The 25,947-nt window shown below is 43.4% G+C and overlaps 2 protein-coding genes across 5 annotated transcripts in view; one reads left to right on the plus strand and one right to left on the minus strand.

The window, feature by feature from the left end:
* Nucleotides 1-839: 839 nt before the first annotated feature.
* COQ9 (coenzyme Q9) lies at nucleotides 840-12,585 on the minus strand. The gene is made up of 9 exons (XM_036881112.2): nucleotides 12,451-12,585; nucleotides 10,218-10,386; nucleotides 8,961-9,096; nucleotides 5,471-5,613; nucleotides 5,121-5,205; nucleotides 3,552-3,656; nucleotides 2,219-2,374; nucleotides 1,861-1,914; nucleotides 840-1,535 (listed from the first exon to the last, which is right to left on the minus strand). The coding sequence occupies exons 1-9, from the start codon at nucleotides 12,521-12,523 to the stop codon at nucleotides 1,500-1,502; spliced, it is 957 nt and encodes a 318-aa protein (XP_036737007.1). The 5' UTR covers nucleotides 12,524-12,585; the 3' UTR covers nucleotides 840-1,499.
* The window catches only part of CIAPIN1 (cytokine induced apoptosis inhibitor 1), a 41,945-nt gene continuing 28,545 nt past the window's right edge, over nucleotides 12,548-25,947 (plus strand). For 3 of the 4 annotated variants that reach the window (XM_057493173.1, XM_057493175.1, XM_036881113.2), the window contains exon 1: nucleotides 12,548-12,687. The gene's annotated coding sequence lies outside the window, so the exon portion shown is untranslated. Of the gene's footprint in view, nucleotides 12,688-12,733; nucleotides 13,113-25,947 lie in introns of those variants that run through there. The other variant, XM_057493174.1, reaches the window with a different exon arrangement.

Below are 25,947 nucleotides of genomic sequence, written 5' to 3' on the forward strand. Positions count from 1 at the left end.
ACAGGGAAGACATAGTACCCACTCTCCTTAAAGTTTTCCAAAAAATAGAAGAGCAGGGTATACTCCCAAACTCATTCTATGAAGCTAACATCACCCTAATACCAAAACCAGGCAAAGACCCCACCAAAAAAGAAAACTACAGACCAATATCCCTGATGAACGTAGATGCAAAAATACTCAACAAAATATTAGCAAACCGAATTCAAAAATACATCAAAAGGATCATACACCATGACCAAGTGGGATTCATCTCAGGGATGCAAGGATGGCACAACATTCGAAAGTCCATCAACGTCATCCACCACATCAACAAAAAGAAAGACAAAAACCACATGATCATCTCCATAGATGCTGAAAAAGCATTTGACAAAGTTCAACATCCATTCATGATAAAAACTCTCAGCAAAATGGGAATAGAGGGCAAGTACCTCAACATAATAAAGGCCATCTATTAAAGTGCACCCGCAGTCTATGGTATTGTTACAAGCAGGCTGAGCAGACTAACAGAGTTAACCAGACTTGCAAAGGGAGCCCAGCCAGTGTGGAAGCAGAAAAAATTATTAACACTGAAGAATGTATCACCAAAATGGTTAGTGACAGACAATAGCAGCCAAGGGAGCTAATGGTGAGGGCAAAGGCCCATTACCCACATTTACTGATGGGAAACCTGGGCACAGAGATATAGAGTTGCCATAATTACCCATTAGCATAGGCAGCACCAGGACCAGAATTCAGGTTCCCTGGCTGCTAGCCTCAAGCCTTTTCCACAACACTGCTCCTCCCTCTGTGGTCTTGGATTCTCCCTATGGTCTATATGAAAATTAGCTACACAACAGGAAACTGCTTCAAACATATTTATTATTTTTACAGATTCTAGGTTCACTAATAATGCTGCAACACACGCTGGTGTAAGGTGACACAGGGCCTGGGATCACACCTCTGGCCAGGCTGAGCACCAATGTCCAGTAGGTCCCTGTCTCAGGTGAGGCAGCTTTCAGGAGGTTCCCAGGCACAGCAAGCATTTCAGGACACCAGAGAGGGAAGGAGCTGCAAGCCAGTGTGCGCAAGTCTGTGCTGTATGGGGGATGAGCTGCCACCTTGTGGTGGCTCAGACCCTGACTCTGACTTGGGAGCCCCAGACAACATCTCTAAGAAGGTTAAGACATGATCAAGGTGCTCGGGGGACCATGAAAAGGACGAGCTGGGTTTCTGTAGCTTGAATGTTTTGATGAGAGCCTCATTTTTCAATCACACTGCAATGCAGAAAGGCATCAAGAGGCCTGGCCCAGTATTTGGAAGTGAAGATGTGGCCCAGTCCTGGGCTATAACTGTATTAACTGTATCATCAAGTGCCTGTGGTTTCCAGGTGGTGATTCAGGAGTCCTTCAGTGTTTTCTCATTAATACCCTGTTCCGTGGATGGCACGCCATACTTTTCAAAGCCCTTTAAATATGTCTGTGGGTTTTCTTCTGGGGACTCTAGCTTACACAGCTTCCTGCTCACCGGCGCTGGTTTAGACCTGTCAAGTTCTTGAGCTGATACAGGGACGGAAAGAGAGAGAATGATGAGGCCTTGCCCTGCCTCTCAGACTCTAATAGGAAGATCAGGATTTTCAAGGTGGCAGGCATGGCTATGGTATCCAGATCTGACATATAAGGGTCCCGGGAGCCAGTGATGTTTCTTAATGCCAGCAAAAAATAAAGAGGTGGGTTATTTGGGACAAAGAGACTGGAGCTGAACCACTGTCAGTCTTATTAGTAGCTTTCCAGTATAAGGCTTTTGGGTTAATGACATGCTGTAAGGATTACAGGGCAGGAATGGGATGAGGGGGAGAGCAGAGGTGAGCTGGGCAGAACTTACTGTCACAGCTGCACCCATGAGTCCTTGCACCAGTGCCTCTCCAGTAGACTTCATCTAGAAGGAGTGAAAGTCAGGTTCTCATAAACCCCCAACAGAAGCTCAAAGGTCAAACAGGTAGCACAAATCAGGAGACCTATGAGCCTCAACAGGTGGAGTCAAGAGGGCCCTGTGTACTAGAAGAACAGCCTATGGACACCACCACCACAAATAGGGCAAGTGAGGCTCTCAGGGAAGGGCTGTCCTCAGGACTGTCAACTGAGGCCAAAGGGGAGCAAGAGAACAGATGAGTGACCAGCTATGGTCCAAGGAGGGCACTGTACCTAGTAAGGGGGCTTCCCAAATGATTAGTCCCGCCTACCTGCTTGGCTGTGTGGCCCATGTTCATTGCATCATTAATCCGGTTTTCCAGAAAGCGCCAAGTGTCCTCAAAGTCTGGGGAGGAGTCCTGCATCATCACCAGCTCTGTTGTGTTGTAGATGCCAGCCAGCACAGCTCGGCGGGTGTACCAGTTAAACTGCACAGAAACCAGCGCAGGAAGGTGGGTCACCATTACTGCCGTGGGCTGGGGCAAGTGTGGGGTAGTTTCTACGCAAAGCTGTGGGCACTCAAAGGCTTCCGCCTGGTTTCTTCTTTCCCTCACAGGTACCTATGGCCCTCTGCACAACAATACTGTTCCCGAACTTGGCTGGGCATCAGAATTATCTGGGAGATTAAACTGTAAGCTCCTGGGCCCAACCTCTCTCATTTAGGGTCAGTAGATATGAACTAAGTGTCAGGAATCTGGATGTTTAATGAGCATCCCAGGTGATTTTGCTACATCAATCTGTGAAATGACTGTCTTAGGACATCTAAGTTCTTGGGGAGGCTCTGTGGTCAGCCAGTTATGACCAAAACTTGTTGTATTATGCGAGGGCTGAGATGCAATTGTGGACAGATTAGAAATACCTGAGAAGAGCTGAGCATTCAACTCTCAGCAACTTCTGACTGTCCTGGCAAACTATTCTTCAGAGCACTAGCTCAGCTGTTTCATGTTTTATTCCTTTAATTTCTTTGCTTTCTAATTTCATTTTCCTACCATCTCTGTTGGTGGTGTATTCCCGCATGGGGAAAGTTTATTAAAGTGCTTTGTTAGAGCAATGGTAGGAGTCTCTTTGCCTCCTCATCCTGAATTCCACAAAATACCATCACATATTAATTATTTTTATGAAGGTATATTTTTTTAAAGTTTCCTACCAAAAATATGATAGCATCAACAAGTCAGATTCTTTCCTGGTGAGTGTTTAAAGGCTTATTGATCTCTTAGCAAAGCAGGCCAAGATGGGCTGGGGGAAGGGAGTTTCTTTTTAAAGCAATGGGTGTCTCCATGGCATTAAAAAAAAATTTTGTCCCATGAAACACACACACTGAGAGTCCGCTGCAGAATCTCAATCTTAGGAGACTGAGGGGAAAATGATCATTAAATGACAGCCCAATCACAAGGCCTTCCATATGCTGGAAGGAATTTGTGGCTAGAGTGCTGATCCCTGAATGCAGACACAGATCCCACTGGGCCTTGTTGAGGGACTTTCCTTATACCTTAGTCTCTCTTTTCCAAGAAGGGAATGACACTGCAGGCCCCCTGATGTAAGGAATTTCACAGATTTCTTCCGAAGCCTTTTCTGGTATCCTGTGGGTTTGCAGAAAGCACTCACGTCAGTGGACTGGTCCCCAGCGTAATGCCACATGTCGTCCACCATGCTGGTAAGCAGGCTCAGGCTGGATGGGATGTTGGGAGGGAGCATGAGGATGCTGAGGGCCTGAGGAAAGAATGACAGAGGAATAGGTACCGAACCCAGCTAACGGCACACGGGTGATTGGTGCCTTACCTCTCCAGAGGTATGTAAGGGGCCTGCCAAGCTCTCACTGAGAGCCACCATCTCCACCCACTGGGATGAGCTCCCAGCTGGCCCAATTACCTTCTCAGTCCCTAGCATGTAGACTTAAGAATGCAGCCAGAGGGTCTAGCCTGGTCTCTCTAAAAGTACTGGGAGCAAGGATGGGAGCAGGCACTCATTCTGAACATGGAGGAAGCAGAGATAAGAGGGGAGTCGGGGGTCAGTTTCAAGGTCCAAATCCTAGGCCACTCCCAAGGACCCAGTAATATTCCTGGCCTTGATGCCCCACCGCAGCCTCATAGTAAATTCCTGTTTTGTTTTGTTTTGTTTTTGCTGAACTCAAAATGATTTCTGTTACCTGAAACTCTAAATCCTTCAACTAATAAAAGCAGTGGCACAACCCAGAGATGCTTCCATTAGTAAACCTTAACTACTAACAGTACAAAGTCTTGCCATTTTATCAACTCTAAAATCCACTGGTTGTGGTCTGTGGGAGCTGGTCAGAGAGGTCCTGGATTGGCTGGAAAGTTTTCTCCTATCGAAGCAGCCCAGAAGGAAATGTGCTGAATCAGGAGGTCTCCAAGGCCCAACACATGCATTTCCACTGCTTTAACTGCAAGTTGAAATAAGCCAAGGCCACAGGTCTGCAAAACAAACGTGCCAAGCACAGGCAGGGGGTGGGACTTGACTCTCACTGTACTCCCTTCACACCCAGCCTGGGATCAGGCATACTACAGATGTTCTGATGTCTACCAACTGACTGGCTGAAAGTACATGTGCGATAGATCTCCCAGCTGGGCAGAGGACACTAGACAATCTCTGCATTCCTCCCATTTCTGATATGCTTTGACTCTGCTTTCTTAACTGACAGAAAGGCCCATGCTATGAAATGCTTTGAAATAGGAAAAAGGAAGCTTTAGAAAAGGTGGGAGGCAGGGGAGAGGGTGGAATGTCCTTGGAATGAATACTCTAATTTTCAAGCATCATAGTGGCAATGTGAAAAAGTCCCAGTCCTCTGAAAGCTAGAACACAACAGGCCTGTAATGACAATGGCCAATACAATCTCACTTTTCAAATCTCCTTCATGGATTCCTCCTCACTGAAGACCTGGAGGCACACTTGGGCCACTAGGACCCCACCCGAGACGTGATCTGGTACTCAGGCCACTCACATTTCCAGAAACTAAGATACAGATGGCTCGGAGTTACTCTTTGGCACTCCCAACTTTGAAACCTAGCTCTAACTAAGTGCATGGAAGTATCTCTGGGTTTGTGGAACTTAAGGAGAAAACTTCTGAATAGTATGCAAGATCCACTAAGTGAAAGGTCCTGAGAATTATAAATATTAATACGTTGTTGCCCTGGAGCCTAGATTTGGACTCTGTACCCGGGGCCAGTGCTCAATGTACGGGATCAGCATTCTCAGTCTGGTTTCCACTGCATCCCTCAGGAACTGGTCTGTCTTCCTCTTCCTGGAAGAGGGAAAAGAAAATAGTGTGTCTCTGGGTCAAAGGCATGGGCTCAGTGCTATACTGGTTACTCAGCCCTAGGCAGGACGTCCCCAGCACCTGACTACAGCTGTCGGAGACAGGTAGCTGCATTTCAGTCCCATCAAAGCAGCAAGGCTGCTCAATCTACTCTTTCTTGGTTCTGCCTGGATTGGCCTTGGAATAACTGTGGGGCCTGATTCTCCTGATCCTTAGCTGCCACCCTGAGCAATAATGCCATAGGACTTACTCTGTCTGGCCCAGCTGTACCAGCTTCTGTTCCTCTTCCAGCACATGGGTGAGCCGAGTGTTGCACTGGGTCACAAAATGCAGTATCAGCTCACTGCCATCATTCCCAAACATGCTGGCTGCTGCACTGGAGAGACCCAGAGACTACAAAAGGGGAGAGGAGAGACAGAAAAGTGAGGGCAAATCCAGTGGACACTTGTTGCCTGCTCATCACTAGCTCCTCTTCTTCAAGTACAAGCAGCGTAATTTCCAGTGGGACACCCCCAGCTCTTCACTCTTGGTGCATGTGATCTGGGCGGAGCTGACCACCAGTCCCGCCACACTCCATCAAGCCCCCTGATGTGTTGCAAAGCACAGGATCCAGACTTGGATAACGAGCCCACAGCAGGCAGCTCAGAGTTGTGCACTTGATCAAATCCAGGCCCTGCGAGGCCACCTCTGGACTTCTGCCAGTGCTGATGGGAAAGAGGTGCTTTCTTGCCACTGGGGCTGCTGAGCCATTTTTAGTCCTGCCTGGGAAGTCCCTGCTGAGAATGAAGCTCACAGAGAGGAAAGCAAAGCCACTATGACATAGAGAGAGTGCCAGGAGCACAACCGAAGAACACCACGCCAGAGCTGAGCTACTTCCAGGCTTCTCTGTAACCACAGGAGCCAAAACACTCCCTTTCTTGCTTGAGCCAATTAGAATCGAGTTCTGACATTTAGAACCTGGAGTCTTGATGAATATAAAAAGTGGCTCAGAAAGAGCAAATGACTCTCTTCCTCACCAATTCCTTTAATCTAAATCTCTCAGAAATCAGGTTTCTCGGTAATAAGAAAAAAACAAAAAAAACCTCTTCTTAAGGAGTTGCTAAGGAGTTAACAAAACCATGAAGATCTTTGTTAGTCCTGACAAACGGCAGTCACTGAGCATGTACTGGTGCCAGAACCCTGACAGCAGCAGGGACAGAGGGCAGATAAGGAACAAAAGGATTACTAACTATGAAGTCCCACTCTTGGGGGTGGGGACGGCACTTCTGTCCGGTGGAACTACACAGCCTTTACAGAGGGCAATTTGGCAGTATTCACAACAGCCACAGAGTTGCAGCCTCACAGCAACTCCAGCTGGGAAGATCACCATCCACATTTTACAGATGAGAAAACTGAGGCTTAAAGCTCCTAACCTTCAGGCTATATTGCCTCTAATACGTACATAACAAGAACTTAAAAAATACAGGGGGAGAAAGACAAGTACCAAATGATTTCCCTTTGTGGAGTATAACAATGAAGCAAAACTGAAGGAACAGCAGCAGACTCACAGACTCCAAGGGACTAGCAGTTACCAAAGGGGAGGGGTGGGGAGGGAGGGAGAAGGGGATTGAGGGGCATTATGATTAGCACACATGGTGTGTGTGGGGTCACGGGAAGACAGGGAGTGACTCTGTGACATCTTACTATGCTGATGGACAGTGAGCATAATGGGGTGTGGGGGGTACTTGATAATACGGGTGAATGTAGTGACCAGTGTTTTTCATGTTTAACTTTCATTAGAGAGTATATCAATGATACCTTAATAAAAAAAATATGCCCTCTCTCTGGGCTAGTTACTGAGTTACTATCTCTCAGTTCCAAACCTACCCTCCTATTCTCAGCTTTGTGATGCTAGGCAGGCCTCTGCAAACCCCATTTGTGGAGCCAGGAGCTCTGCCAGTTGTGTCAGAGGGAGACTGCAAGGCTGGAAGAGGGAGACACTTGTTTACTTCCCATCCACTAGTGGCTTCTGGGAGCGTCAGCCCAGCAATGCTGCTTCACCCACCAGCAGCCCTTCCCTCCCCTGGCAGTGGGGCAGTGGCTGAGCCCAGTCTGCATTTTTCTCAACACTTGCCAGCCTACTTTCATCAAGCCACACCGTTCTCTCCCTGCCCTCCCAACTGCACCAACACTATTCCTAGCCCCAGGGGTAAGGTGCCAGCCCAAGGGACCCTGAGACACCAGTGCCAGCTGCCTAGCACCTCCCCCTCAGAGGGCTGAGTTCACCTCTACAAGCAAACTCCTTCAGGCTTCCAGTTTTAATAATTCCAATGCTTCCCTTTTTCCCCTTAGCCCTGGGGATGGAAGCCCTTCCTGCAGGCACTCTCTCCATAGCACCTTAGACTGGGCTTTGTATCTTTTCAGTTGCCTGGTTATCAACTTTATAATTAGCTAACAATTCTTTGTATTAAATTCCTCCTTTCAAATAACAAGTGTGGTTCTGTCTCCTGACTAATACACACGCTGAAATAGCAACTCCACTTCTTGGAACTTGTCCTAAAGAGACTAATCAGAAAGACACTTCAATATGTCATACAAATAGGTTTTTAATACTAAGAAATTGGAAACAACCCAAATGTTTATCAACTGTGGTCAAGTCAATACAGCGGGTATTATGCGGCCACTATGAATGAAGGTATTTAGAGTAAAAAAGCCAGTTAACCATAGAATATGCAGTATGATCAGACTTTTCCAAACAATCTCATTACGTGTCTGTCCTCCACTTGTTCCATCACTTTCTGTAATGATTCCTTTGCACCTTCTCTGATACCTTTATCTCCTCCCATACTTCCCTAACTTTAGATTCACAAAACAACCACACCTCCTTCACAGAGAAAACAGAAGCCGCCCCCGGGAACTCCCTCAATGTTCTTCTAGACTCTAAACCTGCAGCTGTCTTCACCAACTCTGGCCCAATCCATCTAAGGCCAGACCTGCCACCTATGTTCTGGATGTTATAGTTCTTGCCTTCAAGGAACCACATGCTTTTGGTTTTGCTTCTTTCTCATATGTCAACCGTCATCCGCATTCCTGCACTCTTCCCATCAGTGTTCAAACATGCTCAACTTCCATCCCATGTCCCTGTGAGAGTGAGATGGGAAGTGTAGCTCCTTCAGTCTCTGTTCTCACAGACCTCTTGTAGGATGGTACCTAGCTATGCTTGAATTCTCTACAGCTTGGCCTAAACATGAGCCTATTGCTTAACCTAAGGCAGCAATCTGTTCCAATGCAAGAGGAAATGCTGTTGGTCTTATTGAGACAAATAAGTGTGCTGGTCACCACAGTGGAGACTTTTGGGAGTTTTCAAAATCAGTGAAACTGAGTTGATGATGTGTTGAACTGATGATGTGTCCTAGTTTAGCAGGTAGCACTTTTTCTTTTATAGTGATAAAATAATGGTGTTTCTTACAACCAATGGCATCTTAGATGCAATGAAATAATGGTAGTTTTGAGCACAGGCAGTCCTTGCCTAATGGGTTGCCTTTAGAACCTAATTCCCAAGAACCAACTCTAGGGTATATTCTTTTTATATTAAAAAATAAAGCCATATTCATCCTACTGGAAAAAATCAAATCCCTCTAGAAAATCCTATAGCAATGAGGGGCTCTGAGTGGGACCAGAAGAAAGCATGAAGCCCTCTGGCTGGCATAACTCCCTCCTGGCTATCTTGGTCAGGCTGCCCCAGTCTCCCGCAGACACACCTGGGCTCCTTCTGCAATTGCTTCTGCTGTCCACCCATGGGCAGGCACGAACTCCAGGGCTGCCGTCAGGATGCGGTGCTGCAGCTGCTCCTCACTCTCATGGTCCTCCTCCTCCTCACCGCCCTGATCTGTGTACCTGAGGCCCAAATCCCAGAGAGACAGGGGATGGAGCCAGCACACCGCATCTCACTGCCTGCTGCCTGACCCCAAACCAGAGGCTCTGTGCCTCCCCTAAGCACATGCTGGGAAAACATTTACTTTTGCACCAGTATTGGTTTCAATGCCAACAGAATAAAAATCGTATCATTCTTCTCCCCTCATATAGTCACTGAGAGAAGGGATCCAGTGAGTGAGGAGGTCATGTGATAGGAAGGCAAATGCAGCACCTGAATTTCCTTGTTCACAGCCCTCAGCACACTGTTTCCTTATCTGTATTTGCATCAGACTGTAACTCCATGAGGACAGGGACAATGGTTATATTATTCACAAGGCCTGGCACAAAGCAGACCCTCAAAAAATATCTGGATTGCAATAAAAAGTACTTTAATTAGGAGAACCAAGAAAATGACTAGGAACAGTCTAATTTCAGAGCTAGAGGAATGTCTCAGTGGCAAAATTAAAAAGAAAAAACATCTAATGGAAATGTAAACTATTATTACCTCCTGGAGGACAATTTGGCCCAATACATGTAACAAAATATTAAATGTGCACATCTTTAAACTCAGTTCTCCCACTGCTGAAAGAATCATGCACTTTATCACATTTTCATACCAGTGAAGGAAATCTAAATATTCATCAGTAAAAGACAAAATTAAATAAATTTTGGCACTGCCATTTGTTGAAATATTACACAACCATTAAAATAATACAGACTGTGAAAAGACATTAAAAAGGTAATGCCGAGTGAAAAAATGGGTTCTTGAACAGCCTGCATAGTATAATTGGTCATTTATTACATCACAGGTTTATATATGAAATAAGCTTAGAGAAACATCTAAAAGGGTGTTTGTAAAAATGTTAGCAGTTATAGATGAGTTAGTGACTTCTGGTAATTTTTGCTTAATTTTTATGAACTCCGTATTGTTTAGCTGTTTTAAAATGTACAGGCACAATTTTCAACAAAAAATAGGTTCTCTTCAAAGACAGCCTTAAAAATGATGGCAGGTGGAAGGGGGATAAAAAGAAAAAAGGGAAGGCAGCACAGATATACCCAAGCATGCAACATGGCCAGAAACAGATTACAGTTCTGATGCCTACCTGGGGGGTGAACGAGACGACTCTGGGTGGGGTTCTCCTGCCCCCTGTGTCTCAGAATGTTGCTGAGAAAAAGAGGGGGAAGACTGCTGCTTCTGCTCATCTGAAGCCTTCAGCTGCATTGCTGAAGCATGGAAAGCACGTGGCACCATGGCTGGTCGGCAGCGGGACACTGAAACACAAACTGGGCTGATCAGTCAGGGACACTTAACAAAGAAGACCCTTTGAGACCCAGTGGCGTGCAGTCTAGGGAAGAGGGAAACATGGGCAGAATCTACTTCAGAATTTATGCAAATATTGCAGCCCAGACAAAAATCTTGGGTAAACTGACAACCTTGTGACATGAGGTGGTGGCAAAATTACGAGCCGGGGAACAGAAGACCCAGCTTCCAGGCCTGTTTCTATCAATTGTTAGCTGTGTGGTAATGGGCAAATCACTTCACCCCAAAGAACATGATTTTAAAATATGCGAATTAGGAGGAATGATCTCTCTTTGCTCAATGAGTGCTGTGAAGCCCAAACAAAAAGCTTTTTTACATATTACGGCAAGAGCACTGGACAAAATTAGAAGGTCTGAGTACTGACTCAGTTAGTGTTTATATGGTGTCTGTTTCCTCATCTGCTAAGCTTGCAACATCCCATTTGCTTTGGAAAGTGCAGGCTCATACTACTTTTTTCTTTCCCAACATTTTATTATCAAAACTTTTGAACTACAAGTTGAAAGAATTGTGGCATGAACACTTAGGATCTACATATCATATATCCATCACACCTTCATTCATCAATGTCTTTTTTGATGCATTCACTGCAGACCTCAGTATGCACCTCTATAAACATTTCAGCATGCATATCATTAACTAGACATTAGCATTTATTTCCTGTTCTTTTTTAGAGGGGACAGTTATACACAATGAAATGCACAAATGTCAAATGTGCCAATTCTGAGTTTTGACACATGTACTCACTTGCATAGCCTGAACCCCCATCTAGACAGAGAACATCACAAAGTTCCCTCAGGTTCCTTCCCAGTCATTCCCCACCCACACTGTTCTGAATGTTTCACCCTATTTTTGCCTGTCCTAGAATTTCATCTAAATAGAATCACACAGTATGACCTTCTTGTGTAAGACTTCTTGCTTCTTATATTTTTGTGTAAATCACATTGTCACTTTTAATTGCTGAGTTGTATTCCATTAAGAAACATTATTGATGGACAACTAGGCTGTTTCAGTGTTAACTATTACGAATAAGGTAACTATGAATACGTTTGTACAAACCTTTTTGGGGACATATGTTTTCATTTCTCTTGGGTAAATACTAGTAGTGGATTTCTGGGTAGGTCATAAGCACTACTTTTTATTTAACACATTGTTTGGAGTTTTGTACAAAAACAACAAAAAGGCACACACTAAAAAAAAATCTATGGATAACTCAGGGAACAATGATTTTATAAGAAACAAATAGTATGAATAAAAATATCAATATTTTACTTATGTACAGAAAAAAAATGGAGCAAATATTCATAAAACTTTGAAGAGGAGGAGGGAGGTCCCAAAGCACAATTGTGCAGCCACTTTGGTTCACAAGATTCGAGGTGAAATACAGGAGAATATTTATTTCTTAGTTCTACATTTGTTAATGTGTCAATGCATACATTCTCTTTATGGAAGGTGACACTGATTTTCCACTTATGGCAGTAATATAAAGTGTTCTCTTTTAAGTAAACATCCAAGTATTTTTAAGAACTCGAGCATATAAACAGATATACTAACTATACAGGTGGGCACGAGGATATCCCAGAATTACTTAAGTGGCAGGGAAATGACTAACTTAAGAAACAACGGACTGGTTGCTCTCTGCGGCTGCTTCCGACTTCGTCCGTCCTGGCCCGAGGCCTTGGCAATGGCCTTAAGAAAATGGGACGGAGTCGGCCAGTGCGCAACCGAAGAGGTGCCTGACGCTGGGCACCCACCGCCCTCTCTGGGGCTCCGTTAACTCCAGTAAATAGGAGTGACAGGCCCTGCCCGGCTGCTCCTGCCCCCTCACAACTCCAGACGGGGCGCAGAAGCCAGCCAGGCGGGGCCCGTTCAAGCCCGGGGCGCCGGCGGCTCAGCGCCAATGCCCTTCACCTCACCTTGCGGGCCACCAAGACAACCTCTTCCGCCCCGCACCCAGCCCGGGAGGCTTCGTGCCCCCTCCCCGATCCTCCCGCTAGCCGGCTCGGCCGCCCCCTCACCGGGCAGGCACCGCAGCTGCAGGAGCCTCCAGCCCGCCCGGCCGAGCGCGCCAGTCACCGCCGCCGCCGCCATTTTGGGAGCGGACACGCCGCCGACCGCGCCGCGACTGGCATCACCGGGGCTCGGCGCGGCCACTTCCGCCCTCCCTGAGTCGTCGGAGCCTCGGCATCTCGCGATAGGCGCGAGGCGCGGAGTCGGCAGCGGCGGCGAAGCCGGCAGCGAGCACAGGGCCGCAGGTGAGTGCCGTTCTAGTGGCAGGAGAGACCAACTTTTCCGAAAGGTCCCCTCTCTGTCCAGCCTCGTCCCCAGACCCTCTCATTTCCTATTCCCAGCCCTGACACTTCGTGGGAACACAGCCATGGCCACCTCCCTGGGGACCACGGCGGGTTTTTGCTGGGGGACATGGGTGTGAGGCTCCCGGCCGGCCCGGCCTGCCCCGGACGCCTGGCGCTGTGACTTCGTGCCCTTCCCGGGCTGCCTTGCCTTCGGCGCCGCCGGCATCGGTGTGAGGCCCCCGGGACAGCGCGCTGATGAGGAGGAGACCTGGCTCTGAGATCGGCTTCTGCCAGTAGCCAGCTGTTGTGACCTTGGGCCTCAGTCCCTCTTCTCAAACATTGGAGGAGCTGAAGTTTCCGTCTTCAGGGCCACCTGAACCTCCAAGGTGTTAAGTTGAAGTAACTTACTTTATTAAGTAACAAAAATTCAACCGAGTAAAATTTAAAGGTGTAATTGGCTTTATTGAACAGTTCACGAACTGGGCAGCATCCCATCTAGCAAGTACAAAGGAGCATCAAAGAGCTACAGAAAAGGAAAGGTTTTTAAAAACAGAGGAGTGGTACAAGGAAGTCACAAATGGAAAAAAGGATTATTTAGACAAGGTCACCTTCCTTTGGGGGACAAACGGGGTCTGTTAGGCAAATACCTCACTAAGGTTAACCAGGAAATTCCAGACTGGCCGCTTAAGATTACATTCCTGGAGAGGTCGAAACTACAGTTGTGTTAGGTTTTAGGTTTTGGTGACATGGACTTAGCACAATTGACTCCATCTGGGGTTTGTCTCCTTTTTTAATGGTGTAATTTCCCAAACTTGCCATTTAGGGTGCTTGTTAATAAATCAGGTACTCAGGTCTTTCTCCTGGAGAGTTAATTCAGTACAACTGGGTATAGTCCAGAAATCTTAGTTTAACAAATGCCCCAAGGGATTTGTAGGATCTACAAGTTTGGGGAAAGTTGATGATGTTCATTCAGCCTCTGAGTACCAAGCTCTGGGTGACTTAAGGGGTTCATGGACTTATCACTAAACAGAAAATGTAGAGCGCCTCACTTATTTGTGGAGTATAAAAACAAAGCAAAACAGGAGGAACAAAATAGCAGTACACTGTAGACATCAAGAAGGGACTAGTGTTTACCTGAGGGGAGAGGTGGGCGGTGGTGAGGGAGAAGGGGATTAAAGGGCACAGTAATTCACAATCACAGTAAAGGTTGTTCACAGGATGGTAGGTAGTACAGCACAGAGAATACAGTTAATGATTCTGTAACATCTTACTGCGTCAATGGACAGTGGACTGCACTGGAGGGGGTGAGGGTTTGACAATGTAGGTGAAACAAAAAAACATACAGCACGCCTCACTGGGCTATCTATCATTGGGGGAGGCTTCCTGTTACGAGGAAGAGGTAAATGATTTTGGGCTTAGGATATAACTGATGACAAGCACTAAGCATGTCATTCTGTAATTTTTTTTTCTATTGCTTTTTTTTTATTTAATTTTTTTGGTATCATTAATCTACAATTACATGAAGAACATTATGTTTACTAGGTTCCCCCCTTCACCAAGTCCCACACACATACCCCTTCACAGTCACTGTCCATCAGTGTAGTAAGATGCTGTAAAATCACTACTTGTCTTCTCTGTGTTGCACAGCCCTCCACGTGCCCCCCAACACTATACATGCTAATCGTAATGCCCCCTTTCTTTTTCCCCTCCCTTATCCCTCCCTTACCACCCATCCTCCCCAGTCCCTTTCCCTTTGGTAACTGTTAGTCCATTCTTGGGTTCCGTGATTCTGCTGCTGTTTTGTTCCTTCAGTTTTCCTTTGTTCTTATACTCCACAGATGAGTGAAATCATTTGGTACTTGTCTTTCTCCACCTGACTTATTTCACTGAGCATAATACCCTCTAGCTCCATCCATGTTGTTGCAAATGGTAGGATCTGTTTTTTTCTTATGGCTGAGTAATATTCCATTGTGTATATGTACCACATCTTTATCCATTCATCTACTGATGGACATTTAGGTTGCTTCCATATCTTGGCTATTGTAAATAGTGCAGTGATAAACATAGGGGTGCATCTGTCTTTTTCAAACTGGAATGCTGCATTCTTAGGGTAAATTCTTAGAAGTGGAATTCCTGGGTCAAATGGTATTTCTATTTTGAGCATTTTGAGGAACCTCCATACTGCTTTCCACAATGGTTGAACTAATTTACTTTCCCACCAGCAGTGTAGGAGGGTTCCCCTTTCTCCACAACCTCGCCAACATTTGTTGTTGTTTGTCTTTTCGATGATGGCGATCGTTACTGGTGTGAGGTGATATCTCATTGTGGTTTTAATTTGCATTTCTCTGATGACAAGTGATGTGGAGCATCTTTTCATGCGTCTGTTGGCCATCTGAATTTCTTCTTTAGAGAACTGTCTATTCAGCTCCTCTGCCCATTTTTTAATTGGCTTATTTGCTTTTTGTTTGTTGAGGTGTGTGAGCTCTTTATATATTTTGGATGTCAACCCTTTATCGGATCTGTCATTTATGAATATATTCTCCCATACTGTAGGATACCTTTTTGTTCTATTGATGGTGTCCTTTACTGTACAGAAGCTTTTCAGCTTGATATAGTCCCACTTGTTCATTTTTGCTTTTGTTTCCCTTGCCCAAGGAGATAGGTTCATGAAGAAGTCATTCATGTTTATGTCCATGAGATTTTTGCCTATGTTTTTTTCTAAGAGTTTTATGGTTTCATGACTTACATTCAGGTCTTTGATCCATTTCAAATTTACTTTTGTGTATGGGGTTAGACAGTGATCCAGTGATCCAGTTTCATTCTCTTACATGTAGCTGTCCAGTTTTGCCAGCACCATCTGTTGAAGAGACTGTCATTTCCCCATTGTATGTCCATGGCTCCTTTATCGTATATTAATTGGCCATATATGTTTGGGTTAATGTTTGGAGTCTATTCTGTTCCACTGGTCTGTGGCTCTGTTCTTGTGCCAATACCAAATTGTCTTGATTACTGTGGCTTTGTAGTAGAGCTTGAAGTTGGGAAGTGAGATCCCCCCCACTTTATTCTTCCTTCTCAGGATTGCATTGGCTATTCGGGGTCTTTGGTGGTTCCATATGAATTTTTGAACTATTTGTTCCAGTTCATTGAAGAATGCTGTTGGTAATTTGATAGGGATTGCATCGAATTTTTATATTGCTTTGGGCAGGATGGCCATTTTGACAATATTAATTCTTCCTAGCCAAGAGCCATGGGTTGAGTTTCTATTTGTTAGTGTCCTCTTTAATTTCTCTTAAGAGTGTCTTGTAGTTTTCAGGGTGTAGGTCGTTCACTTCCTTGGTTAGGTTTATTCCTAGGTATTTTATTCTTTTGATGCAATTATGAATGGAATTGTTTTCCTGATTTCTCTTTCTATTAGTTCATTGTTAGTGTATAGGAAAGCCACAGATTTCTGTGTGTTAATTTTGTATCCTGCAACTTTGCTGAATTCCGATATTAGTTCTAGTAGTTTTGGAGTGGAGTCTTCAGGGTTTTTTATTTTGTCTAATTTCCATGGCTAGGACCTCCAGTACTATGTTGAATAACAGTGGGGAGAGTGGGCATCCCTGTCTTGTTCCCAGTCTCAGAGGAAAAGCTTTCAGCCTCTCGCTGTTCAGTATGATGTTAGCTGTGGGTTTATCATATGTGGCCTTTATTATGTTGAGGTACTTGCCCTCTATGCCCATTTTGTTGAGAGTTTTTATCATGAATGGATGTTGAATTTTGTCGAATGCTTTTTCAGCATCTATGGAGATGATCATGGGTTTTTGTCCTTCTTTTTGTTGATGTGGTGGATGATGTTGGTGGATTTTCGAATGTTGTACAATCCTTGCATCCCTGGGATGAATCCCACCTGGTCATGGTGTATGATCCTTTTGATGTATTTTTGAATTCGGTTTGCTAATATTTTGTTGAGTATTTTTGCATCTACGTTCATCAGGGATATTGGTCTGTAGGTTTCTTTTTTGGTGGGGTCTTTGCCTGGTTTTGGTATTAGGGTGATGTTGGCTTCATAGAATGAGTTTGAGAGTATTCCCTCCTCTTCTATTTTTTGGAAAACTTTATGGAGAATGGGTATTATGTCTTCTGTGTATGTCTGATAAAATCCCGAGGTGAATCCATCTGGCCTGGGGGTTTTGTTCTTTGGTAGCTTTTTGATTACCGCTTCAATTTTGTTGCTGGTAATTGGTCTGTTTAGATTTTCTGTTTCTTTCTGGGTCAGTCTTGGAAGGTTGTATTTTTCTAGGAAGTTGTCCATTTCTCCTAGGTTTTCCAGCTTGTTAGCATATAGGTTTTCATAATATTATCTAATAATTCTTTGTATTTCTGTGGGGTCCATTGTGATTTTTCCTTTCTTGTTTCTGATTCTGTTGATGTGTGTTGATTCTCTTTTTCTCTTAATAAGTCTGGCTAGAGGCTTATCTATTTTGTTTATTTTCTCGAAGAACCAGCTCTTGGTTTCATTGATTTTTGCTATTGTTTTATTCTTCTCAATTTTATTTATTTCTTCTCTGATCTTTATTATGTCCATCTGTCTGCTGACCTTAGGCCTCATTTGTTCTTCTTTTTCCAATTTCAATAATTGTGACAGTAGACTATTCATTTGGGATTGTTCTTCCTTCTTTAAATATGCCTGGATTGCTATATACTTTCCTCTTAAGACTGCTTTCGCTGCATCCCACAGAAGTTGGGGCTTTGTGTTGTTGTTGTCATTTGTTTCCATATATTGCTGGATCTCCATTTTAATTTGGTCATTGATCCATTGATTATTTAGGAGCATGTTGTTAAGCCTCCATGTGTTTGTGAGCCTTTTTGCTTTCTTTGTAGAATTTATTTCTAGTTCTACACCTTTGTGGTCTGAAAAGTTGGTTGGTAGGATTTCAATCTTTTTTAATTTACTGAGGCTCTTTTTGTGGCATAGTTTGTGGTCTATTCTGGAGAATGTTCCATGTGCACTTGAGAAGAATGTGTATCCTGTTGCTTTTGGATGTAGAGTTCTATAGATGTCTATTAGGTCCATCTGTTCTAGTGTGTTGTTCCGTGCCTCTGTATCCTTACTTATTTTCTGTCTGGTGGATCTGTCCTTTGGAGTGAGCGGTGTGTTAAAGTCTCCCAAAATGAATGCATTGCATTCTATTTCCTCCTTTAATTCTGTTAGTATTTGTTTCACATATGTTGGTGCTCCTGTATTGGGTGCATATGTGTTTATAATGATTATATCCTCTTGTTGGACTGAGCCCTTTATCATTATGTAGTGTCCTTCTTTATCTCTTGTTACTTTCTTTGTTTTGAAGTCTATTTTGTCTGATAGTAGTATTGCAACACCTGCTTTTTTCTCCCTGTTGTTTGCATGAAATATCTTTTTCCATCCCTTGACTTTTAATGTGTGCATGTCTTTGGGTTTGAGGTGAGTCTCTTGTAAGCAGCATATAGATGGGTCTTGCTTTTTTATCCATTCTATTACTCTCTGTCTTTTGATTGGTGCATTCAGTCCATTTACATTTAGGGTGATTATTGAAAGATACGTACTTATTGCCATTGTGGGCTTTAGATTCATGGTTACCAAAGGTTCAAGGTTAGCTTCTTTACTACCTTGCTGTCTAACTTAACTTGCTTATTGAGCTATTATAAACACAGTCTGGTGATTATTTCTCTCCCTTCTTATTCGTCCTCCTCCATTCTTCATATGTTGGGTGTTTTTTTCTGTGCTCTTTTAGGAGTGCTCCTATCTAGAGCAGTCCCTCTAAAATACCCTGTAGAGGTGGTTTGTGGGAGGCAAATTCCCTCAACTTTTGCTTATCTGGGAATTGTTTAATCCCTCCTTCATATTTAAATGATAATTGTGCCGGATACAGTATCCTTGGTTCAAGGCCCTTCTGTTTCATTGCATTAAATATATCATGCCATTCTCTTCTGGCCTGTAAGGTTTCTGTTTAGAAGTCTGATGATAGCCTGATGGGTTTTCCTTTTTAGGTGACCTTTTTTCTCTCTCTGACTGCCTTTAATACTCTGTCCTTGTCTTTGATCTTTGCCAGTTTAATTATTATGTCTTGGTGTTGTCCTCTTTGGGTCCCTTCTTTTGGGATTTCTGTGTGCTTCCGTAGTCTGAGCAACTATTTCCTCCCCCAGTTTGGGGAAGTTCTCAGCAATTATTTCTTCAAAGACACTTTCTATCCCTTTTTCTTTATCTTCTTCTTCTGGTACCCCTATAATGCGGATATTGTTCCTTTTGAATTGGTCACATAGTTCTCTTAATATTGTTTCATTCCTGGAGATCGTTTTATCTCTCTCTGCATCAGCTTCTATGCGTTCCTGTTCTCTGGTTTCTATTCCATGAATGGCCTCTTGCATCTTATCCATTCTGCTTATAAATTCTTCCAGAGATTGTTTCACTTCTGTAATCTCCCTCCGGATGTCATCCCTTAGCTCTTGTATATTTCTCTGCAGCTCTGTCAGCATGTTTGTGATTTTTATTTTGAATTCTTTTTCAGGAAGACTGGTTAGGTCTATCTCCTTCTCAGGGGTTGTGATTTTGGTCTGTATCAAGTTCTTTTGCCTTTTCATGGTGATAGAGATAGTTTGTGGAGCTGGCACAAGTGATGGCTGGGAGAAAGTCCCTTCTTGTTGGTTTGTGGCCTTCCTCTCCTGGGAGGACAGTGACCTCTAGCAGCTTGTGCTGGGCAGCTGCGCGCAGGCGGGGCTTCTGATTCTTGCCCAGCCGCTATGGAGTTTAGCTCCACGGTTGCTGTGGACGTGGCCTGCCTTGGGCTCCTGCTCTGATGTGGGAGAGCCGCATCGGAGGGGAAACGGCCAGGAGGCTGCTTATCTCCGTGAGGAGCCTCTGAACTGCCCTGCTGTTCAGGGGGTTAGGGTGCCCAGGGTTCCCTGGGATTCCCAGCTGCTGGACTAAGTGTCCCGGGACGCTTCTGTCCAGCTGTGACGTCCCTGTCCCTTTAAGACTTTCAAAAAGCACTCGCTTTTCTTTGTCCCAGGGGCACCAGCTGCGGGGACCCGCTCACAGGTCTTACTGTCCTGTTTTCCTAGTATCCAGCACCCCACGCACTGTGTGTTTACGCTCCGGTGCAGATGGCTAGGGCTGGGTGTTTAGCAGTCCTGGGCTCCCTCTCCCTCCCTACTCTGACTCCTCTCTTCCCGCCGGGAGCTGGGGTGAGGGGCGCTCGGGTCCCGCTGGGCCGCGGATTGTATCTTACCCCCTTCACGAGGCACTGGGTTCTTGCAGGTGTGGATGTAGTCTGGCTGTTGTCCTGTGTCTTCTGGTCTCTCTTTTAGGAAGAGTTGTGTTTGTTGTATTTTCAAAAATGTATGTGGTTTTGGGAAGAGATTTCCGCTGCTCTACTCACGCCTCCATCTTGGCGCTCATTCTGTAATTTTTGCTTGTGCTGTTAGACCATTGTCTTTGTTTTACACACCCCTTACCAACTCTAGTCTTTTCAAAACAATGTGCTCTTCCCTTCATGGGTATAGAAGCCCTCTTAAGCAAACTAATTCCCAAATGTTAAATTCCAGATCCTATGGATTTCAGTAAAACACTACTGATATCTCCATGAGGTCTTTTTTTCCAAGTTTCCATCCACCCATCTTCAAATAAGCCTTTCTTGTGGAAATTCTAGCACTTAACATACCCTTTCTGAAACCTTTAACTTGCAACACAATTGCCTGGATATAGTCTTCCATTCTTGTCCTTTGAGTTTCCTTTTTCCTCAAGTACATCACCTGTTTTTCTGTGCATGCACGTTCAAGAGATTCAGTCCATCTTAATTAAAAATATCCTTTCTAATAACTCAGTTTTATCAGAGTATTTTGTGCACACGATTTAAAAGGATTCAGTCCTTGGTTTGAACTGATACCAAATTTCGGTCTTTTCTTTTGGCCCTCTTCATCTTTGAGAGGAGCCAAAAGCCTCACGATAAGATGTTTACTGGGTACCTTAAAAATAAACAAGTGCATCTCCAGAAGCTGTTATCAGATGTCTGCTTTCAGTGCCTGCCAGTAACATTTGAGAAGAGCTGTGGACGTGTGTGTACCATTGTTGGAAAGGTGCAGAACAAACAAGGCCAGTGACAAGACGATGGCTTTTTCTACTCCATCCCTTTTTAATTATGAAATTGGGCTCTGTGTCACACTTCTAAGTATGTTAACTAAGATGTCAGACATTATTTCCTTATGACATTTTTTTAAAAGACAGATTGACAGCCATACAAAACTCTGATGAAAAGTATCATACTTTGGCTTTTAGATATTTAAAAGAACATTGTTTTTTTCCATTTTATTTGGAAAATGCTGACCAAAAATGGTGGCTGTGGTTTTTGAGTGTTAACATTTAATTGATGTATTTTATGAGCTCTGTCTTACCATAGAAGACTCGTTTTGGGGGATGTGGAACACAAAGCATTTTACATTCTTCTAATTTACTGACACAACCCCCTGGAGTACTATCTAAGATGTCATAAAGTGCAGCTCTTATACTGTGTAATTCTAACAATGAGAAAGAAGCTTCACATCGCTCCCTGGGGAGTCATCCCAGTAGGCATGGCTGAGAAGGAAGAACAGGTTTTATGGGACTATTTGAAGCAAGGGCAAATAAACTAGCCAATGAGAAGTGGAGGCTGAGTTCTGTTAGAACATTATTTTACTGAGCTGTGTGTGTCAGGACCTGCTGAAGGCTTTGCATATTTTTGTCTTCTAATTTACTTCTTATAGCAGCCTTGCAAAAGATGAGATTATTATCCCTACTTGAATGATGGAAAAAGAGAGAGGCTAATAACTGACCCATGGTCATGTAGCTAATAAGTAGAAGATAGAACCCCAGTCGATTGGTATTCAAAACATGCTTTATAAAACTCTGCTTCCATAAAAGTTACTGAAAAGGTCTAGACATCTGGCTTTTTGTTTTTCTCTAGCTAATAAGTAACCTTTTGCCCCTCCTTTATTTCATGAGGGTTTTTCTGTGAGTACAGTGCTAGGTTGTAGTTGTGATAGGTGGACAGGATGGTTGTCATCCTTTTTACTGTCCCAAGGAGGGACCTGTGCTAACATTATTCTAGCAATATGTCTTTTATTTCTGATAACTTAATGCCTAGCAGTCCGTACTCCTGTTTTCTCTGGTTGGTTCTTAAATGTGAGATTGATCTCAAGTTGCTCACCTTAAAGATTTTCAAGGATTCTTCAATATCATGTGACAGTTAAAAACTTAACATTTCAGTTCTTGATTGTGTGCTTTTTGGGGTTAAAAGACCACAGTTTGGTGTTGTACACTTGAAACTAATGTAATGTAATACTGTGCGTCAACTACCCTTCAATAAAAAATAATTATTTAAAAAAAAAAAAAAAAAAGACCACAGTTTGGTGACTAAGTATCCTGCTTGTCTGTTAACAGCTGGCATCCTTTTACTGAGGCTGCAGTTAGGTCAGGATAATAAAGAGTAGGCATTCCACATGGAAGGAACTAAATGAAAGGCATAATAGGGTGAAAAGGCAAAGATTTTTTCATAGAACAAGGTGGGATTCACTTTGGAGAGGTGGAAGATATAGGTGGAGCCACATTATGGAGGACATGAATCCAGAAAATTAGAATTTTTATTTTGTTCTAGAAAATAAAGCCCTTAGTAGGAAATGAGTGACAATATCAAAATATTTAAGGCTGACTGGCTAACCTGGGCATGTTTTGTAGGCAGAAGGAAAGTCATTTGAAGTGCATATTTTTAAAGAAGGAAGAGTGTAGTGGACACGGCTTAAATACAGTCCTGGAGTGTCTGGGGTGGCATAATTGTGACTGAGTTAGCCACCTCTGCAGAAGATAGAAATGGTCAGTGTAAGGCTGATCCATGCTTAACCTCTTTACCATAACTAACTTTATTTTAAGTTAGAAACTCAGTGGCTTTAATGTTTAAGAAAGAATGGAGGAACTGAGTAGAGTATTATTGCCTGACCTCATTTCATTGAGAACACATTCTATACTTACCTGAGTATCAAGTGAAAGAGAAAGTTGACCCAGGGTGGGGAATCTCCATAGGTTAAAAGCAGGCTTTCACAGACTCCAAGAAGGGACTAGCAGTTACCAAAGGGGAGGGGTGTGGGAGGGCGGGTGGGCAGGGAGGGAGAAGGGGATTGAGGGGTATTATGTTTAGTACACATAGTGTGGGGCTGTCATAGGGAAGACAGTGTAGCACAGAGAAGGCAAATAGTGAATCTGTGGCATCTTACTACACTGATGGACAGTGACTGCATTGGGGTTGGGTGGGGACTTGATAATATGGGTAAATGCAGTAACCACATTGTTTTTTGTTATTAAAAATTTTTTATTAAGGTATTATTGATATACACTCATATGAAGGTTTCACATGAAAAAACATTGTGGTTACTACATTTACTCATATTATCAAGCCCCCACCCATACTCCAATGCAATGACTGTCCATCAGTGTAGTAAGATGCCACAGATTCACTGTGTGCCTTCTCTGTGCTACACTGTTTTTCCCGTGATTCCCCCACACCATGTGTACTAAACATAATACCCCTCAATCCCCTTCTCCCTCCTTCCCCACCTGCCCTCCAACACCCCTTCTCTTTGGTAACTGCTAGTTCCTTCTTGGAGTCTCTGAGTCTGCTGCTATTTTGTTCTTTCAGTTTTGCTTAAATGTCATACTCTACAAATGAGGGAATCATTTGGCACTTGTCTTTCTCTGCCTGGCTTATTTCACTGAGCATAATGTCCTCCAGCTCCATCCATGTTGTTGCAAGTGGTAGGATTTGTTTCTTTCTTACGGCTGAATAGTATTCCATTGTATATATGTACCACATCTTCTTTATCCATTCATCTCCTGATGAACACTTAGGTTGCATCTTGGCTATTGTAAAAAGTACTGTGATAAACATAGGGGTGCATATGTCTTTTTGAATCTGAGAAGTTGTATTCTTTGGGTAAATTCCAAGGAGTGGGATTCCTGGGTCAAATGGTATTTCTACTTTGAGTTTTTTGAGGAACCTCCATATTGCTTTCCACAATGGTTGGACTAGTTTACATTCCCACCAGCAGTGTAGGAGGGTTCCCCTTTCTCCGCATCCTCGCCAACATTTGTTGTTCTTAGTCTTTTCAGTGCTGGCCATCCTTACTAGTGTGAGGTGATATCGCATTGTGGTTTTAATTTGCATTTCCCTGATGGTTAGTGAATTTCTTCTTTGGAGAACTGTCTCTTCATATCCTCTGCCCATTTTTTAATCGGGTTATTTGCTTTTTGGGTGTTGAGGTGTGTAAGTTCTTTATATATTTTGGATGTTAACCCCTTGTCGAATATGTCATTCACAGATATATTCTCCCATACTGTAGGATGCCTTTTTGTTCTGTTGATGGTGTCCTTTGCCGTACAGAAACTTGTTAGTTTGATGTAGTCCCACTTGTTCATTTTTGCTTTGCTTTTGTTTCCCTTGCTCGAGGAGATGCGTTCAGGAAGAAGTTGCTCATGCTTATTATATTCAGGAGATTTTTGCCTATGTTGTCTTCTAAGAGTTTTATGGTTTCATGACTTACATTCAGGTCTTTGATCCATTTCGAGTTTACTTTTGTGTATGGGGTTAAATAATAATTCAGTTTCATTCTCTTGCACGTAGCTGTCCAGTTTTGCCAACACCAGCTGTTGAAGAGGCTGTCATTTCCCCATTGTATGCCCATGGCTCCTTTATCGTATATTAATTGACCTTATATGCTTGGGTTTATATCAGGGCTCTCTAGTCTGTTCCATTGGCCTATGGGTCTGTTCTTGTGCCAGTACCAAATAGTCTTGATTATTGTGGCTTTGTAGTAGAGCTTGAAGTTGGGGAATCTAATCTCCCCAGCTTTATTCTTCCTTCTCAGAATTGCTTTGGCTATTCAGGGTCTTTTGTGGTTCCATATGAATTTTAGAACGATTTTCTCTAGTTCGTTGAAGAATGCTGTTGGTATTTTGATAGAAATTGCACTGAATCTGTAGATTGCTTTAGGCAGGCTGGCCATTTTGACAATATTAATTCTTCCTATCCATGAGCACAGGATGCATTTCCATTTATTGGTATCTTCTTTAATTTCTCTCATGAGTGTCTTGTAGTTTTCAGAGGTTAGTTCTTTCACTTCCTTGGTTAGGTTTATTCCTAGATATTTTATTCTTTTTGATGCAACTGTGAATGGAATTGTTTTCCTGCTTTCTTTCTCTGCTAGTTCATTGTTAGTGTATAGGAATGTCACAGATTTCTGCGTATTAATTTTGTATCCTGCAACTTTGCTGAATTCAGATATTAGATCTAGTAGTTTTGGAGTGGATTCTTTAGGGGTTTTTTATGTACAATATCATGTCATCTGCAAACAGGGACAGTTTAAGTTCTTCCTTGCCAAGCTGGATGCCTTTTGTTTCTTTGTGTTGTCTGATTGCCATGGCTAGGGCCTCCAGTGCCATGTTGAATAGAAGAACCACATTTTTTTTCATGTGAAACCTTCATAAGAGTGTATATCAATAATACCTTAATAAAAAAGAAAGGCATAGGCTTTACAGTCTTATGGATTTGGATTCAAATTTCAGCTCTTAACTTTATCCATGCAACACTTACTAGTTATATGACCTGGGCAAAGTTAATGGCTTCAGTTTCCCAGCTCCAAAATGGGAATAATACCTAGTTTAAGGTTGTTCTGAGATTCAGTTGAGATAATGCATGTACAGTGCTTTGAACAGTCTGGCTAATATTAAATGTTAAAGGCATAGGAGATATTATTGATCACTGCAGATTCGATGGAATTGAATTTTCAAACTTTACTGAAAGTAAAAATGTCATTATTCAATCTGCTACATTGAAGTATGCTGTCTCTTCTTTTAGAAACATTGAGCTTGTGGTTGGGTTATGCCTGCCAATTGATTTTTCTACCTTGCTGAGTCATACTTCTGCCTAATGTCCTGTGTGTTTTATATTCTGTTCAAGCTGAGTTGTCTGAAATCTAAGAGAAAATAATCTTTCTGCCTTTGGCCTCCTTACTTGGCTGCCAGGTCAGATTCTCACCAAAGAACCACCTGCCTTGTTTGGGAATGTGAGGTTATGAAACCTTGAGATAATGGGTTGCTTGATTCAGACTTTGTAGTATCCACAGTTAAGATTTTCTAATATCGTCAGCTTTCCTTGGTGGGAGGTCAGAACTAGGCTGGGA

This window comes from Manis pentadactyla, chromosome 15 (genome assembly GCF_030020395.1).
Source record: "Manis pentadactyla isolate mManPen7 chromosome 15, mManPen7.hap1, whole genome shotgun sequence".
In the NCBI taxonomy this organism is placed as follows: Eukaryota; Metazoa; Chordata; class Mammalia; order Pholidota; family Manidae; genus Manis; species Manis pentadactyla.